Source organism: Triticum urartu, chromosome 1 (assembly GCF_003073215.2).
Source record: "Triticum urartu cultivar G1812 chromosome 1, Tu2.1, whole genome shotgun sequence".
NCBI lineage: Eukaryota > Viridiplantae > Streptophyta > Magnoliopsida > Poales > Poaceae > Triticum > Triticum urartu.
In genome coordinates, this window is record NC_053022.1 from 96099593 (window position 1) to 96118354 (window position 18762).

Below are 18762 nucleotides of genomic sequence, written 5' to 3' on the forward strand. Positions count from 1 at the left end.
CGGCGGGGCACCGGCAGAGGCGAGGAAGAAGGGCGCAGCTGAAAGAGAGGCGACGGAGACGGCGGTTGGCAGGCGCCCGTGCACGGATTTTATGGAGCGCGCTGGACGCCGTGCACCAAAACTGCCGCGACCGTTGCCGCTTTTTCGCACGCGCCGAACTTTCGCACACCTGCTGGAGCGCGCCAACAAGGCTCGTGCGTGCAAAAACAACGTTTTTTTCCCGCGCGCGCCTGCTGGAGCGCGCCAACAGGGCTCGCCGTGTGCAAAAACAATGTTTTTTTCCAAACACATCAAATCTAGCGCGTCTGCTGGAGATGTTCCAAAATGAGTTGACCGGTGTGAAATTACCGGGTTTGAGTAAAAAGAAGAACCGAGTTGTTTGCAACGGGATTCACGATTCAAATCATTCTGCGGGAAGTTTGTTTGTTTGTATGGTCGCACCAGAAAACTTACCAAGAAAAATGTTATCCAATGGCTTTTCGCGGCTACAAGGAACAGGCAACTGTGCTACTGCACACAATCGTAACATGCATATGCGTGCACGCAAGCACACTTACCACATGTTTAAAACTGACGATGAATCCATGAATCTCTTGAGATCTGACGAGTGGTTGGATGGTACCAAGGATAATTGTGCCCTTGACTCGCTAGAGGCCGAACCTTAGATTTTGACATCTTGTGTCCGGTCAAGTCCAAATAACTTATAGTAGGAGCATGTCTTTGTCGATCGCGAGACTTACGTAACGAGTTCAACAATCATAAAGCCACATTAATTCATTCTTCCGTAGGCGATGCATGAGGAGTGATGTGCATATCGTGTGTATGGTTTGTTAAAAACAAAATCCATGAATCTCACTGTCCTGCTGAGCATAAATCATCTGCGTGTAAATCCAGACTTTTCGATAATGTTCATAATGTTGGAGAAGACGTTCCTGTCGATTACGAGACATCTATGATGACTTTGTCAATCTCAAAATGTTGTGCCGGCTCAGTATCTCGTAGATGCTCTTAAGGGTACAATGTGTGAGTCTGCGTTCATATGGGTCAGTGCATGTGTGTTTATATGAGCATGTGCAACTGTGTCCACCTCACAAAGAGGTGGTTCTCTTGTTCCCATCCAACGTTCGGCCAATGATTGACATCAAAATGTACAGGACAGTAACGCCGCATTTGGCAATGATCTTGACAATGGCCAAATCCTTGGAGCTATTCAAAAACTCAGGTTAGGCGAGACACAAGTCAAAAATACCTTATTGTGCATGATGTCACATGTAAGATGATAAGGTTTAGATTTTTTTTAAAAAGTTTAGGTCCAGGAGGATCCACATCACTAGCTTAGCTTTTTTATCTGAGCGTAACTTCTCATATTCCTTGGCACCCATGCTATCCAATCTTTCTCACCTCTAGCGTCTAGGAATGTGGATGCTCTTACATCGACAGGTTGGGACATTTTTCAGGCAACAGGACAACGACGGCATCGTACACACATACACTGATAGACACCTCCAGTCACGTTCTTTCTTTCTGACGGTAGGAATCATCGTGGCCATCCAGCGCAAAGAAGAAGTTCCCGTTTGCTCCTTACGTGTCGACCCGACGATCAGGTTGCACGAAACAGTCGGGAAATGGATGAACATAGTTTGATAAAACCCTATGGATTTGATGTGAGAACCGACGACACGATCCACTGTTCAGATGAATCAGTACAAGCATACTAGCATGCTCAGTAGGCAGCAATATCTGGACCTGTACCTCCTCACATTCACGTTCATGATACGGATGCTGAAGAAATTATAGTCAAAAAAATATTCAGTGTCTTGACGTTCAGACTGAGCATGGGCTGCCAAAATAGTGACCTGTAACCTCATTCATTTGTACTATTACAAGTAGTTACCCTAATGAGAAACCATAAAAAGAAAAACACTTAAAACTAACACTCCGCGGTAACTTGTGAAATCAACTGATTAGTAGGCAATCTCCAAGTATACAAAAATCCCAACTGATCTCCAAACAAGTATGACAGTGAACAATTATCGTGTCAGATTTAGCAACCTGTACCTGCCTGCTGCCGTAAAAAAAACTGCCGCAGAATTGAACTTCGCTATATGTGATTATTTTTGGCATCTCATGATCTCATCACTTTTGGTGTTACTTTCTGCGTTTCGACTTCGAGAGTATTGCTGATAGTCTCTCCTTTGCAGTGGTGAAACCTGCAGGCTGCCTCCGAGAACCCCTCTTCCTTTTCCTTCTTCCTGTTTTCCCCGCAAGACGCTGGCGGCGTATCTCAGGATCTGCCCAACCCCTGCCCCACTCCGAGGAAGAAGAGAAGGACTTTGGGTTACTAATCGCCAGTAACGTAGCGGCATCAGGGTATGCGTATAAGCCTTCCTCGTCTGGTTGTGAACTCAGAAAATTTAATCCGGCTCTTGTCAGCTCTGGATGCTGGATTAGAACACGAGGCTGCAAGAGGGTCCATTAATCAGCTGTGATAAAGAAAACTTGTCTAACAAATAAACTAATGAATTACTGTGCCACAACAGCTCAGGATGACATAATAAACTAAAAAATAAGTAATGCCGTGCTAAACCATAATAAATTCGACATATACTACTGCACTATCATTTAATATACTCCTTGCATCACATAGGTCTGCCGTATTTTCAAGATTAGCATTAATGCAGCATAATTCTATCCTGAATTACGTACTGAAGGGCTGAAGGAAAAATAATAATAGAACAAAATGTGCAGACAAGTGTACCCGGAATATTTTCTTAGCCTTTTAGTTCACCTTTAATAGCGTTTCTCATACCAGGTAGCATCACTGATATGTTGTAGCCTGTCACCTGGCATCCATCGTTACACTACACGGTATGATGGTATGATATACTCCCTCCGTCCCAAAATGAGTGTCACTGATTTAGGAGTAACTTTGTACTATGTAGATTTAGGAGTAACTTTGTACTAACTTTGTAGATTTAGGAGTAACTTTGTGCTAACTTTGTACTAAATCAGTGACACTTATTTTGGGACAGAGGGAGTATGACAGTTAATCTAGAAGTTAAGTTATGTACTCGCTAACGTACTGGTGTGAATCTGTTGTCAGTAAGAGTTCTGCTATCGCTATATCAGTACAGAAACTTGATCTCAGATACCAGCAAAATGTTTCCTTGTTATGGCCGTGAAATGAATAATTGAAATTTTAATGGAATCACTGCATCTGTAAGCAAAAAGATCTGAAGTACACAAAAGGGAAACCGAATTAGAGGCTTCAAGCTGTTGCCTTTAGGACGAAAATGGTAAACCAAGACAGTGGCACCTGATCCAATTATGGTGAACAAGGACTTACAAAATAAATATTAGTAATTTCTGAGCATCCACATACTATGCCACGAAAGGTTAAAATACAATTTTCTTGTTACCAGAAGAAGAAACAGAACTACGGTACTGCCTGTATGGCATATCAGATAACCACCCCAACTTAAAATATGTCTGACTTTGGATGCTTCAAGTACAGTTGGGGTGGTAGCACTATAGCATCCTTGAAATATGTCTGACTTACACTTGAACAATCAAGGAACTGATTTAACATGGCCAAGTAAATCACTTGCCGATAGCAACCATGTGTTCAACATCATGTAAAAAAGAACTATTCGATGTTCCTACTTCAATCTTAGTTGGCCCATCATGTGAATGCGACGAATCTAAAAACTGAGGCACACTGCAGTAACATCAATTGGTTTTTTATGGAACAAGTAGGGGAGACAACCTCATCATGTAACCATTGCAACATTCACACTAGTGATAAGTTACTACTGCATCAAACTACTGAAGTAAATTGCTTACAATTTCAGCTGCTTCCTGTATGTATCCCATGTCCTCTAAAATACGAGCAAGGCCTTGCCACCATATCTTGTCTGTCATGGCAAACCTAGGAATCTAAAACTAAATATTAGTCATGAGAACAGCTTTGAGAGCTGAAATTTTTAAACTTGTAGGAATGAAAGTGAAAAGATAATTGAAGTACTTGTGTTGCGGACTCGTGGTGAGGCTTAAGACTAGAAGTCTCAGTGCTCCCAGTTTAAAAATAAAATAAAATAATGGATGAAGAAATGCATTAGAACACAAACCTTCTCTCTTATATAACTGACTATCTTTCTGAAATCAGGTACCGCCCCAAAATTTCGCCTTCCAGATATATAACAGTCTGTACTGTTGTAGTCCATACCTTCAATTGCTTGTCCCTGGATGCATGTTAAAGATTACTCAAAGTACCAACAATATCAAATGTTCAAAGGTACTCCCTCCGTAAAGTAATATAAGAGCGTTTAGATCACTACAGAGGGAGTACTAGCAAAATATAAATCAAAATTACATTGCAGAGACCAAAATTATCTCAATTCCTTGTCCAATACATTTTCCTATACAGGGACATCCAATGGGAAGGGTACTGTAGATATAAACTATGTAAAGAAAAACAAGGAGAAATGTGGACATTCTTGCATCTTACAATTGTAACATGTCACGACCCTAGGTTATGGAGTGGATGATCGTGGGTGTCAGGAGGGCAAGGACGAGAGAGTTTAGGCTTGGGCGCCATGATCCCTTGGGTGATAGATCTGTTCTGGAGGTAACCCTCCTCCTTTTCTCTGTTTATTCTTTCACAGCTGATTACACCCTGCCTAGCTTTATAGCACAGTTTGGCAGCAGTTTAGGAAAGACATGAACCAACTCAAACTAGGAAAGATCTAAACAGATTCTGAATCAACCCAACTAGACTTGGAAACCAAGAAAGACCTATCGGCTGGGTCCAGGATTCCATGGCGTCACACATATGTCTATATATCCACTGTTTAGCCAGGCTAGCTATAGACTAATGTAAATAAATCCTTACATGAAAGTTCCCTGCCCAACAGAAATGAAAGATGACACCACCGCTAATTTGCAAACCAGTTCTAATAACAAAAATAACTCTGGTATCCCGTTAACATGTACTCCCTCTGTAAACTAATATAAGATCATTCAGATCAAGCACTTCTGCTCTATTCAAAGACCCAGACTGCAAAAGTAGACCCTGATAATACCACAATGGAATGGGATTATACGATCTGTGGTAAATCATGCATAATTTGTTCACATTTGTGCTTTTATTTATTGCAAAATTTATCACTAGAGCAATCAACTTAATACAGTTCGGCAACTACTGAATTAGTATGTCATATTCCTTAAGACAGGAGGGCGGTGAGACCACACCTTTCTGTTGAAACAGAATCTCTTGTTTTAACTATCAAGGGTAGATGATCACAAACTTCTAAAGAAGGTAAAACAGAAAACAGAAACCTTTATATGCTACTGAAATATTAGAGTGGATACAATTGTAATAGACATTGCATTTATCAGCAGTTCAGCACTAGAGTAGGATATGGACATATGGTCAACCAAAATTAAAATAAGGTACTCACAGCTTGAGCTTGGAGCACATTCATGAACACAACTGCTTCTTCCTTGAAATCATGCATTTCAGGAGGGCCATTAATACAGACGTCACACCTGAGGTGAAAACCAAGTCAAATAGACACTCACATAAATACTGGATGAAATAAAGTTAAATTGAGGAATTTAGTTCGTGCCACAGACGAAAATGCAAGTTTTAAAGAGATCCTTGTTGAATCACTGACATCTAGGCCTGAGCCCCACATGTCCCTGTCAAGGAAAGTGGTAGTTCGTTGGACTTTATTTTCATTAGAAGAATGCCTGATACAAGTAATCTAGACTGCAGACAGCTTTAACTTCTGTTTAAAGTCAAACTGTCTTAAGTTTGAACAAGTTTACATAAAAATAACAACATCTACTATACCAAATAAATACAATGTTAATACATATATTCTTAGATTGATTTGGTATTGTAAATGTTGATATTATTTTTCTATAAAGATGGTCAAATTTCATAAAGTTGACTTCATACAAAAGTTAAATGACTTGTCTTTTGGGAACGAGGGAATAGTATGTTTTATTTCTAAATTATACCATATAGTACTACTAAATACCCACAAAACTGGAAGAAGCATGTGCTTATTTCATTTAAATAAGGGGAAGATGCATGGAGAAAGTAGAAAAGTACATTTGGCACCCGTCAGGACCAAATTCCTCACCAAAGTACTTTACTAGTATTCTGGCTCTACATGTTGAAGTGTTCAAAGCATAGCTGCAATATAGAAAATTTACACGGCGATTAAGTCACGGAATTAATGAATATACGTTTTAGGATATCGCCAGGGTTTGAATTTATGGTTCTGAGACATACTGAAAGCAATCCCGTAGCATTCTATATGCTGCCCTTGTCTGTTCGTCGCTTCTTTTGTTAGGAAGCAATGTCGGTGTTCTCATAAAATTACAATATAAAGCTGCCAATAAACAATGTAAAAGAAACAAGTGAAATTGTGCAGAGAGGAATAAAGCAAGCTTCATAACAAAGGATAAAAATACTGCTTGATACCAAAAGCTTTGGAGTCCAATATATACTTTGTATTAGACAAATACACAACAATAAACTTTTTGCGTGAAGGCCCACTAAAATCTACTGACAGTAATAAAGGTCTGCTATTCATCCAATAGAAAAAGATGTTCTAGAATATTACCCTTATACTTATTTTATAAACCTGAAATACAAAATTGTCTCTACAGATGTGTTGTCACTCATGTTCACTAAGACCTAGGGTATTATTCAAGCATAGAACTGTAACACGAACAGATAGTACCAAGGCGTTGACTTGTAGCAATGTTACGTGGCAAGTATTGTGAAAGCTTTTCCAAACTATCTGTTTCACCGAATATTTTGGTTAAGTTTCCTGGGATAATAAATAGTCACTTGGAAATATTATTTAATCTCTAAATGTAAGTTCAGTTTTCTGATGTGTCATATCCATCATCTATATAAGATGAGTTTCGAATGTGTCATGACTAAGCACGAAATAAACTTAACCCTCCTAAAGTATCTCTTATCTATGCCCATGTGGTGTGGCCACTGGTTAGCAATACAATTCCATCATGCTGACAGAATCAAAGCTCACATCTACCAGGCGTTCATGTCACGGCAGGGAGATAATAGATATTAAACACTTCTTTCTGCATATCATCTCAAAATCAAGTTAGTTTCAATAATTTGAATCACAATCTGTAACATCCTGACCCTTTTTTGTCTGTTTTCTTACAAAGCAAAGGATGTTACAGTGTTACAAAGTAATGCTATATTTTACCTGGAGTTGTTTTAATTAATGTAAATGGCTTTGGAATTGATTTAGCCTAAAAGAGAAAGAATTCAATTTCCATTTCTGGATTAATTTAGAAAAACTTCAAATAAAATATCTTATTGCTTTATAATAATTTAACATCCTTTGCTTTGAAAAAAAAAGATCCAAGCCCATAAATAGTCAGGATTGACAGTCGGACCAACTGAACCACTAGTCGAACAACCAAACTGGTGAATCAATTCATGTCCAGTTCACTCACCATCCTGGGGTCTTAAACTGGTTGCAAGTAAGCATATACAATACATATAAATACTCTCTAGTTAGCTATATGATTCATCATTTCTTCATTATGTCCAGAAACAAGCCAAACGACATTACAGCAAGTCTTTAGTATAAGAACTCACTGCAATCTGACAACTTCCCATCTCTACCAGCACGACCAGCTTCTTGATAATACGCTTCCAAACTCTGGATTAACAAGGGCCAAGAGAACTTCAGACACAAAGAATAAACACAACCAAAAGTTAACCCAACTTGGGTGTATTTGAACCAGAGAAAGAGAGTAATTAAATCAACCTTTCTGCATGATATTAGATTGTTAGGTCAGTAATCCAACCTGGGACTAATTTTTCAGTGTTGTGGTTCACTAACCAATCAGCAGTTGTAAATTTCAAGCTTGGCATGCCGACATATATGTATAAGCTCTAAATGTCTTGTTCTCCCTAACATCCACACTATCAGAGCATTGTCGCAAAAAAAAGCACTATCAGAGCAGGTCTTTGGATGCATGACATATGAGCCTTCTAGGTATTTATATAAACAACTAAATTAGTATGTGGAAACATTTTTCTATGCATGTCAGAAGTCCAGAACAACAAAGTCATGCATTTTTCACAGAGACATACACGCATGTCGACAGCAAAATACTGTTCAGAAGGGAATACACCACTGGAGGCCAAACTAACCTGCGGTAAACCGTAGTGAATAATTCTCCTGACATTTGATTTGTCAATTCCCATGCCAAATGCTATAGTAGCCACAACAACCTGTATAAGGAGGATTAGGTCATTATAAATAGGGCACAAAGGACTGAAGGGTTCAGCAAAGTTTTTTTGAGGAAGGGTTCAGCAAAGTTTTTTTGAGGAAGGGTTCAGCAAAGTTTGAGAGACTGAAGGAAATCATTTGGTGTCCAGGGAACCAGCATTCCCTTTGGCATAAGTGCATGATAGGTTTCAGAGTTTAAATAGGAAATTTGATGATGTATTGCACACTAAGTTATGAAAACTTGGAAATTTGGGAGACCAGATTCATCCCTGATATGGATAGTGCAAGAAATAATAATTAAGTATACTAAAGAAAAAAATGAGACCAACAGTTATTAAAAAGTAACAACTGAGGCACACACCATGAGGAGCCCAAGGCTTGAACGGGGGTGGAGGGCTGGGTGCGAGCCGGCCGCACCCCACTAGCCAACTGCTCAACGCCCAGTTCCAAGTATACTAAAGCATGAGACATGTAATGTCAAGATTTAGGAGATTTATCACTTTAGTTGAAACCATTTTCTCAGGGTCTTGGCATAACACTAAAGAATGTTGATAACATGGGATATATCTGTTAGGAAAGCAACTTATCTTTATTGAAAGCCCAAGGGGAATATATATTACATATGACTTGAGGTGTAAGGAAACTAAACATAGACTAATAAGGACTACTAATACTTCCTAACACGCCCCCCCCCCCCCCCCCCTCAAATGCAAAGCTTATGCAATAGCATTGCATTTGAAGAAGTGTAATACTAGAAAAAAAATGATAATCCAAATCCGCGTTTTGAGAGTGTCGTCGTAGCATGAAGAGTCTTCAAAACCCGTCGAGTCGCCAAAGGGGATAACGAAGAGATGGCACATCAGAGGAAGACACCACATCAATAGAAGATACAATAGAAGTATCAAGAGAAGATGGGTTGTCAAGAGAAGATGGCACATCAAGAGAATGAAGCATTGCTTAAAGAATCATGGCCCATGAAAACCAACGGCGAAAGAAGCTCGGTGGCAAGAGAATGGGCTTAGATCAACAATGCAAAGAGAGGCCACAGAAATCCTATACGCTATGTTTGGATGTATGCATTGGGAGCCTTGGCATTGCATTGGGTTGAATATCAATATAACACTATATTGGTATTGAGATTGAATGCCAATATTCTTGTTTGGATGCTTAGATATTCGGAACACAGACTTGATATTGAGGTCGAATGCCAACGTTGTTTGGGTTGTCAATGTGAGGCATTGAGTTGTATGAGACTTTGCTGGGAAATCAAGCAAAGAGGAGGCTGGACGCTAGACAGGGGAGAGGGTCGGAGCTCTACCAAGAGAGGAGCCGGTCAACAACACACCTGCGCTGGGCGGCAAAGCTCGTGGTGCAGGTATGCCGGTCGCCGGAGATCATGGTGGAGACAGGGTAGGAGGGCGGCGCTGGTCGCTGGAGAGCTCTGGCGGGGCGGGAACATGGCGCCGGCTGCTGGAGAGCTCCGGCGGGGTGGGAAGGTGGCGTCGGCTGCTGAATCTTGGGGTGGAGACGCTGGCTTGGTTTCGTTCGCAAACAGATAAGCACGCTATCCCACAATGCCTAGCGATGTCGAGCACACAAGCTCCGAATTGGGCCAACAGTTTTTTGCGTTAGGGAAGGACCGCTCAATATCGAGCCCGAATGCCACGACTGAATGCCAAGACCAACCAAACAGTGGCATTCGGGATATTAGGCCCAGACAAATGCCAATACCCAATACTAGGCCTGAATGTGAACATCCAAACGGAGCGATAGAGAGAACAATGACAAGAAAAAGGCTGACGGACAAAGCTATTGTGGACTCGCATGGCATGAGAAACACGAAATATCAACGGAAAACAAGGACGGTAAAAGCTAGGAAGCATACATGACACAAAGATGCAAAATCCATCGTGTATGCAGAAGACATTGGACTGTTTTTTTTATTTTTGAAATCAAGATGGGAACGGATCAAGCAACACCAAAGTGGCATCCCTCACGGAACATGGAGCCAGCAGCCGCACATACGGACCACCAGCAGTTAATAGCTTGCATGGATGGCGGCTGTATCCCACGAGCGGACGTAAGGCAGCGGCCTGGAGGCATGCTTCGACGTGGCGACACACCGCGGAGATCGATCTGAGAGGCGGCTGGATGCTGGACAAGTTGTCGTGGTTCGATCTGGAGGCTGGCAGCAGGGACCGGCTCGCAGGAGACTGGGCCGACGGGCAGATCGGGCGGTGGCGCAACAAGGCATGGTGGGAAGAGCAGCAGCTAGCCGGCCAGAGGAGGAGGTCGGCAGCACACGAGATCGACTCAGAACAGATCGATCGAGAAAAAAAATTATCTAGTGGATCATAAGGACGAGTTGCGGCGTCCGAGACCTAAACCTAGGCTCTAATACCATGTTAGGAAAGCAACTTTTCTTTATTGAAGGCCCAAGGGGCATATATATATTACATGTGACTTGAGGTGTAAGGAAACTAAACATAGACTAATACGGACTCCTGGACCAATACTAATACTTCCTAACAATATCTAATATGTAGTATTGTTGGGATTTATAAAGTGGCCATTTGTGCTGAACAAGAATTATAGATAAAGAAGTGCCATCAAGTATTAATGCACTAGAAAAATTGCATCTTATCAATTATAAGTCCCGATATCTGAATGGAACCAAGTCAGACTTATGGAAGTATGAACCGTTATCACTCTGAGATGTACAAAATGGGAAACACTAAGCTCCGATGATGCTATCTCAAAATAAATATGCACACCAGTAGTTGATGGTAATTGCATGTATAAATGGAAAAGAGCAACCTTCCATAGCATATTCCAGTCAAGTATGAAATGAAAAAATGAACATATTTATGGTTACCTCTAAGGCATTGCTATGGAACTGCTCGTGCACCTGCCTCAAATGTGATCTAGGCATCTGGAAAGAAGTGTCAGATAGCTTCAGAAAAGGCACAGGACTGCATATATTAAGAGGATAGATAATATGTCTGCAGTATGCAAACATTTAAGCTGTTCTCTTGTACAAAAGTAGCATGTTCCAGTAGGTGGTGCCAACCTTTGCATTATACGCTGCAGCTTTGAGGCCTGATTTGCACAGATAGTTAGCTAGTTCCACAGTTCCTTTTCTCGTGGGTACATAAACAATTGTAGGACCTTGATCCAAACTTTCTGATGAACTAGTTTCATGGGATTGAAAAGGAAAGGCAAAGCTCTCAGGTCGCGAGCTTTCAAGGAACTCTCCACATGAAACTATAAGAGAAAATCAACTGTCAGTCAGAAGCATACATTAGACTACACAAAGATGACTAAAGATCTTCAAAAATACTATTTCCATATATCCTCTGAAGCGTCAATAATCATGCTGAGGTTAGAAACTGGGTTTCGAAGAAGATATTACGTTCTTAAAAACTTCTTATGCAACTGCTTCAGAAAATGTGAACTAGGTTCAAAAGTAAGATCAGCAGTTTTTTTCTTTAAGTAAACGAAGCAATACAACATCCTCTAAAAAACAAGTAGTCCTATAACTGTTAACAGATGATTCGTTAATTACCATCAAAATCATCTACTCCTGGATACTGATCCAGCTCATGTTCAGCATTTTCTTTTACGAAAGACTTGGCAAGTTTAGTTTTATCAGCAATTGCATCTTCGTCATCTGATGCACTATCGTCCAGTGACTCGTATGAGCTGCTTTCAGACTCAGGCTCAACTTCATGAAGAATTTTCTGGCTTTTCCCCTTGAAATTCCTTGAAGCGTTGTAAGTCCCTATTAGTTCTTGAAAGTCCTTTCCATATGATGAGGCAGAGGTTTTACTGTGCTTTACCTGCAACCAGAAACGGGGGGGGGGGGGGGGGCCGCGGGGGGGGCGGGAGGGGAGATTGCATGAGACAATCGGTAGGAAGCTTCAAAAGACTGCAATTCACCTATGTAGCTCCAACTATACCGCTCCAAAGGAAAGAATAGTTCAATTACAGGAAATGAAGGTATTTGGATCCTAGTAATTAAGACATAAGCGAATGCACATTCAGATGTCCATCTATGGCTATGAACACCAAACCATTTGTTATTAGATATACCAACACAATTTTACATCCCAACCATTAAATTCTCTTGCATGTATTTTAGTGGTTAGTAAGATCAAGGGGATTCCAACTCTACAGTTTGACACAGCATACCACAATGTAATCCTCTGGACAGAACATGAAAAAATAAAAAGATTTACTCACATTAAATCGAAGGTTCTGTCGGAAAAAGGACGTCAAGACAACCACTGTAAGTTCTGACATTTTCAAGGACTTGAGAATGTCTTCTCGTACAGGGAGAGTTGCAGTAGCAGTCAATGCCATCAAAGGAATATCATGTTCCAAGAACTTCAATTTGCTGGAACAGAAATTTTGTCGAAGCACAGACAGTTTCCTGTAGGGGGGGAGATAATGTTTACTTAAATACTAGAGCTGTAAAGCACTGCAAGAACATAGAAGAGTCTAGTTGGTTCTTAAGTACCAAACCAAATATTATCTCACTGAAGTGCAGGTCACAAACTAACAAGTAATGATGAAAAACAGTGCTAGATACTGATTTGCACCTTTAATATAGGATATCGAATACAAGAGCAGACCTATAATCAGGTCGGAAATCGTGACCCCATTTAGAAACACAATGAACCTCGTCAATGGCAAAAAGTGCGATCCCTGGTTTTTCTGCAAGTTTCTTCAATGGTTCCATCAGTCTGCATGTACAGAACTTCCCGAGTAAGCATGATGACCAATGAATCAATTTTAGCAATCAAAAGCAGAATGATTACCTTAAAACTGTCTCGGGGCAAACATAAATAATCTTATACATGCCAGCCATGGCTTTGCCCTCAACACGATTATCTGGTTGCCCTGATCCAAGGAAGCATGCTGATATCCCATGTTTTGCAAGTTTTAGGCACTGGTCGTGCATCAAACTAATCAAGGGTGAGATCACCACCACAACCTTCGTAGTCAAAAGAGCTGGAATCTGAAAGCAAAGTGACTTCCCTGCCAACATGGTCATTTTCACATCATTTATTTTATTACAGGTGCCTCAAACCTTGCATAACAATATAGAGATTGTATAATAATAAACTACCTGATCCAGTTGCTGCTAGAACAAGACAATCCTTGTGAGCAAACCAAGCATCCAAGGCTTCCTTTTGGAAACTCTTCACACAGGAGAATCCAAAATGCTTTTGCAAAACAGCACAAATTTTGTCGGTCCGGTCAAACTCGCCTCTAGGATCGTCAACCAAAGTCTGATGTTTTGGCTTTGGTTGAAAACAGAGAGCAGCAGTCGATGCAGGGTTCATGTTGGCCGCTAAACAAGAATATGAGGTACTTGGCTCCTCGCCACAAGACTCGGTTTTACTGCCAGTGGTTGACGCGATATGATCAGTAATGCTAGACTGCTTAAATTTCCCCCTGGGATTAGCCAGTCTAGCACTCCTGTCAGAAGAGCGTCTTTGCGACCCCCCACCTGGCTTTCTTTGTACACTACCAGAACCATTCAGCACAAACTCCACCACGTCAGCACGGCACGGACCGACAACACCAATGGCTTCACTGATCTTGTCGAACTCGAACCCCATCTCGAGCAACTCGGCAATGACATGATCAGCAGATACATCAGTGCCGGCAGAATTGGCATCCATGATCAGAACCAGTGAGCTGTGCTTCCAAACCAAGCTCGGTGCTCACTTGCTGAAGAACAGCAGATCCTTGAGGTCGAGGTTCGGTGCTAAGCTGCACGATGGTGAATAGTTCGCCTGGGTTGACCTGTCAATAAAACAGAACGCGGCGGCGATTAATTTCCATGCAATTGCTTGGCGCTGCCCCTAATTCCGGTTTAGATGGGCGAGGAGAGCAGTCGCCGTACGCGGGGTTCTCGGTTCGAACTAGAACCGAATTGGGTGGAGCGGCTAGGGTCGGATCGAACAGGGCGGGACCGGCGAGAAGAAACGGCGAGGATTTACCTGTGGAATCGGGCTCCTCGGTGCAGGATCCCCAATTCGTTCCGCGCCCTCCGCCTCACGCCGCCGCCGCCCTCTGCTCGCAGCTCCGGAGAGGGAGGGGAATGGGACGGCGAGGGTTTTGGTTTCGAATCACGGGAGAGAATGCGGCAGAAGCCTGGAGTTTCGTTCGAGGGCCGTGGCTGGCATGTGGGACTGGGACCAACGGGACGGCGCGCGAGCGAGGGAGACACGCGGTTCCGATTAGAAGAACTTTTCAGGCTCACCCGCAAGACTTGGGTATTGTCTGGGCCGGGCTGGGTTTAGGCCAGGCTTGCAAAACATGACCTCAAATGACATGCGAGGCCCAGAAAAGTGTGAAGATCACTTGCTATAGCGTACCCCTTATAAGGCCAACTCCACCGCGCGACCTCAAACGGACGTCCGTTTTGTCCGGATTCTGTCCATTTGTGTATGGCGATGGAGTCGTGTCCGGACGTGTCCTGGGATGCGGTGGCCGTGCGCCCAGCGCGCGGCCCCATCCCTTTGTCCCATCTTGTCCGTCAGGGCCAAAATGCCTATATTTTCATCAAAACTAGTTTTACAACCCAAATATTTATCTGAAAATTATAATAATTTTACAACCAAATCGAAATTGTCTTGACTGAACATAAAATGGACCAATACATCTATTGGTTGCCAATGTGATCACACACGTGCTCAATCAAGTCATTTTGAAGATTCAAATGAGTGTGTCAATCATGCATCTCACGGTGGAATTGGGCAAAATGTTCAAATGTGGCCGGATCTTGGTGCAGGGGCTCAATATTTTCACCTTGATAATCAAATTCTTGGTCGAAGATACTCTCATCACGCTCGTCCTTGACGATCATGTTGTGCATGATCACACAAGCAGTCATCACCTCCCAAAGCTTCCTTTAATCCCATGACAGTGCAGGCTTTCGAACGATACCCCACCGGGATTGAAGTACACCAAAAGCACGTTCCATATCATTTCTAACACTCTCTTGCATTTGGGCAAATCTCTTTATCTTCTCACCTTGGGGTTTCGAGATTGTTTTCACAAAAGTTGACCACTGAGGATATATACCATCTGCTAGATAGTATCCCTTGTTGTACTGGTGGCCATTGATCTCAAAGTTGACAGGTGGGAAGTGGCCTTCTGCAAGCCTCGCGAAGACTGGAGAACGCTGCAGCACGTTGATATCATTGTGAGAACCTGCCATGCCGAAGAAAGAATGTCATATCCAAAGATCCTGCAATGCCACCGCTTCTAATATGATAGTGCACCCGTTGACATGCCCCTTGTACTGGCCCTGCCAAGCAAATGGACAGTTCTTTCACTCCCAGTGCATACAATCTATGCAGCCAAGCATGCCTGGAAAGCCTCTAGCTGCATTGGTCGCCAACAATCTCTCTGTATCAGCGGCAGTTGGCTGCCTCAAGTACTCTGGGCCAAACACCTCGATCACGCCTGGCAAAACTTATACATTGACATCAGACATGTTGTCTCACTCATACGCACATACTCATCCACCAGATCGCCTGAAATTACATATGCAAGCATGCGGATGGCCGCGGTGCATTTCTGGTAAGAGGAGAATCCAAGCTTGCCCAGGGCATCCGTCTTGCACTCGAAGTATGGGTCATGAGCAACCACTCCCTCTCGGATATGATTGAACACATGCCTTGCCATTCAAAAACGGCGACGGAATTTATCCGGCTTGAAGAGCGGGGTGTTGGCAAAGTAATCAGCATAGAGCAGGACGTGGCCTCTCTCCCTGTTGCAGTTCAGGTTGGGAGCACGGCTAGGGACTGACCCCCTGTACCGAGGAAGCTACCGTTGAATGTGGTCGTGAACGACCAGTGCAGCCACCATAAGATCTTCATCATCCGACGACGAATCATCCGATGAACAAAGAAAGTGATGGAAGAAAAATTCGTCTCCATTGTCCATACCTTTGTGGGCAAAATGTCGAATACCTTGCAGTTGTGGTGGCGAAGAGGCCGCGATGATCACCTCGACGCAGCAGGGGTGGTTGCGGGCCGGCTACTGGCCGCTCTGGAGCTCTCGTCGGAAGCTGTCGAGGCCGACGTGGTACGTCGCCGGCGGTCGTCTCCCCTCTGCGACCGACAAAGACGGCGACGGCCAAACCTCCGATCGACGGCCAAAACTACGGCCAAAGCGCGGGCATGGTAGTGGCCATGTCGAGACGTGGTTTGGTAGGGACGGTCGGGGGCTGCGCGGTGAGGAAGCGGCCGGAGAATAGCGGCGGCGCCGGCGGAGGGTGAAAGCGTTGGGAGCGGAGGGACTGCTAGTGTCCCCGACAGGCGGGCCACGGGGGGGCAAGGGCATGCGTCCAGGCCGTCCGCACGCGTCGAGATGGGTCAAAAACGGACGGAATCCGGACATTTGTCTGTTTGAGGCCGCGCGCTGGGCCGCGCTATTCGTCCGTTTTACCCCAAACGGACGCGCGCAGACAGGATGGAGTCGTGCGGTGGAGTTGGCCTAAATGTCACTCGATTCTCTATCTCAAAAAAATGTCACTCGATTCTAAAAAGAATGCCACTCTTATCTTCTTTTGTAGTGACTGGATAATTTACCTGTGCATTGTAATGGGAGTATAAACATTCATTCCAGTAGTTCATCCCATAATTGAATGTTTTTTACTCCCTTCGTATCAAAATATAAGACCAGTTTTTCTATAAAAATCAAAATATAAGACGTTTTTGTAGTTTGTGTAGCCTAAAAAACTTCTTATATTTTGACACGGAGATAATATTACATTTCTGCCCTAAAATCTTAGTAAGTTTTTTGTATGCAATTGCCATGATTTACCTGTTATCTTATTGTTAAAAACGTTTTTTGATAAGGATTTATTGACTTACCAAAGAAAATACTCCCTTTGTAAAAGAAAATGACGTTGTAGAGACTTGTTTACAGAGGTTGTATTATTTAGGAGAATTGTCCGAGAGGGGAGGGGAAATGAAATCTTACTGTTAAGCACTTATTTGGTAAGAATTTATTAATTTATCAAAGAACAATATTAGATGGGAGAAAAATCAAAGATGAGAGGGAAACAAGACAAACATGATAAGGGAAGGCGAGACCATATATAAAGAGATGTTGGACGAAGGAAAGAGTGAATATGTCTTTTCAAGTATTATAGAGATGAAGATTAAGTGGTAGACACAATTGGCTCGCTGGATGTGTGACACTTGTCGCAATCTGAGAGTTTTGTGTTTTTTCATTGATTCATTTCTTTTAAAACATTTTATCTCTTGAACCATGTGTCCATATCACGGACAGTTTTCACTGTTATGTTTCTCGCGTCGAGATTTTTGAAAATAAATCACATGTTAGGAGGTTTAAACTAACTTTTTTCTCCAAAACACCCCACAAAAACAAAACAAAAAATAAGAAAGGAAGAAAATGAAAACCAGAAAGAAAATGAAACCCCAAAAAATAATCAGAAGCGCGACTGTGTTTTTTTCTTTTGGGGAGCACTATCATGCTTTCTCGCGAAAGCACAAGCACAGTTGTGCTTTTCCGCGAAGCAAACTTGTGCTTCACGGTGAAGCACAACCCAAGTGAACCGACTGTTGGGGAACGTAGTAATAATTCAAAATTTTCCTACGTGTCACCAAGATCAATCTAGGAGATGCTAGCAATGAGAGAGGGGGTGCATCTTCATACCCTTGAAGATTGCTAAGCGGAAGCGTTACAAGAACACGGTTGATGGAGTCGTACTCGCGGTGATTCAAATCGCGGAAGATCCGATCTAGCACCGAACGGACGGCGCCTCCACTTTCAACACATGTACAGCCCGGGGATGTCTCCTCCTTCTTGATCCAGCAAGGGGAGAGGAGAAGTTGAGGGAGAACTCCGGCAACACGACGACGTGGTGGCGGTGGAGCTCGTGGTTCTCCGGCAGAGCTTCGCTAAGCACTACGGAGGAGGAGGTGTTGGAGGAGGGAGGGGCTGCGCCAAGGGAAGGGGTGCGGCTGCCCTCCCCCCCGCTATTTATAGGGGGGAGGGAAGAGGGGGCCAGACCCCTAGATGCATCTAGAGGGGGGGCGGTGGCCAGGAGGGGGAGACTTGCCCCCCAAGCAAGGTGGTAGGCGCCCCCTCCCCTAGGGTTTCCAACCCTAGGCGCCTTGGGCCCTTGGGGGCGCACCAGCCCACTAGGGGGCTGGTTCCATCCCATATTCAGCCCATTAAGTCCTTCGAGGCAGGTGGCCCCACCAGGTGGACCCCCGGGCATCTTTCGGTGGTCCCGGTACAATACCGATAACCTCCGAAACCATTCCGACGACTGAAACTGGACTTCCCATATATAAATCTTCACCTCCGGACCATTCTGGAACTCCTCGTGATGTCCGGGATCTCATCCGAGACTCCGAACAACCTTCGATAACCACATACAATTTCCCATGACAACTCTAGCGTCACCGAACCTTAA

General features: G+C 43.2%; 1 protein-coding gene across 2 annotated transcripts; it reads right to left on the reverse strand.

The window, feature by feature from the left end:
- Positions 1-1774: 1774 nt before the first annotated feature.
- Positions 1775-14530, reverse strand: LOC125550150 (ATP-dependent DNA helicase Q-like SIM). Of its 2 annotated transcripts, XM_048713075.1 has the most exons (17): positions 14303-14530; positions 13423-14105; positions 13112-13331; positions 12926-13036; positions 12534-12723; positions 11857-12130; positions 11362-11555; positions 11167-11223; positions 8213-8293; positions 7652-7715; positions 6302-6401; positions 6119-6202; positions 5635-5700; positions 5460-5547; positions 4128-4241; positions 3844-3936; positions 1775-2460 (listed from the first exon to the last, which is right to left on the reverse strand). In XM_048713075.1, the coding sequence occupies exons 2-17, from the start codon at positions 13979-13981 to the stop codon at positions 2149-2151; spliced, it is 2607 nt and encodes an 868-aa protein (XP_048569032.1). In that variant the 5' UTR covers positions 13982-14105; positions 14303-14530; the 3' UTR covers positions 1775-2148. The 2 variants fall into 2 exon arrangements, with proteins under 2 accessions (XP_048569032.1, XP_048569038.1); XM_048713081.1 differs by lacking the exon at positions 5635-5700 and having other exon boundaries at positions 14303-14529.
- Between the last annotated feature and the right edge of the window lie 4232 nt (positions 14531-18762).

Coding starts and splice junctions, on each gene's coding strand:
- LOC125550150 (XM_048713075.1), bottom strand. CDS start 13,981: ATGGATGCCAATTCTGCCGGCACTGATGTATCTGCTGATCATGTCATT. Junction 11,224..11,361: donor CTGCAGCGTATAATGCAAAG/GTTGGCACCACC, acceptor ACTTCTTTCCAG/ATGCCTAGATCACATTTGAG. Junction 7,716..8,212: donor TTCACTACGGTTTACCGCAG/GTTAGTTTGGCC, acceptor TTGTTAATCCAG/AGTTTGGAAGCGTATTATCA.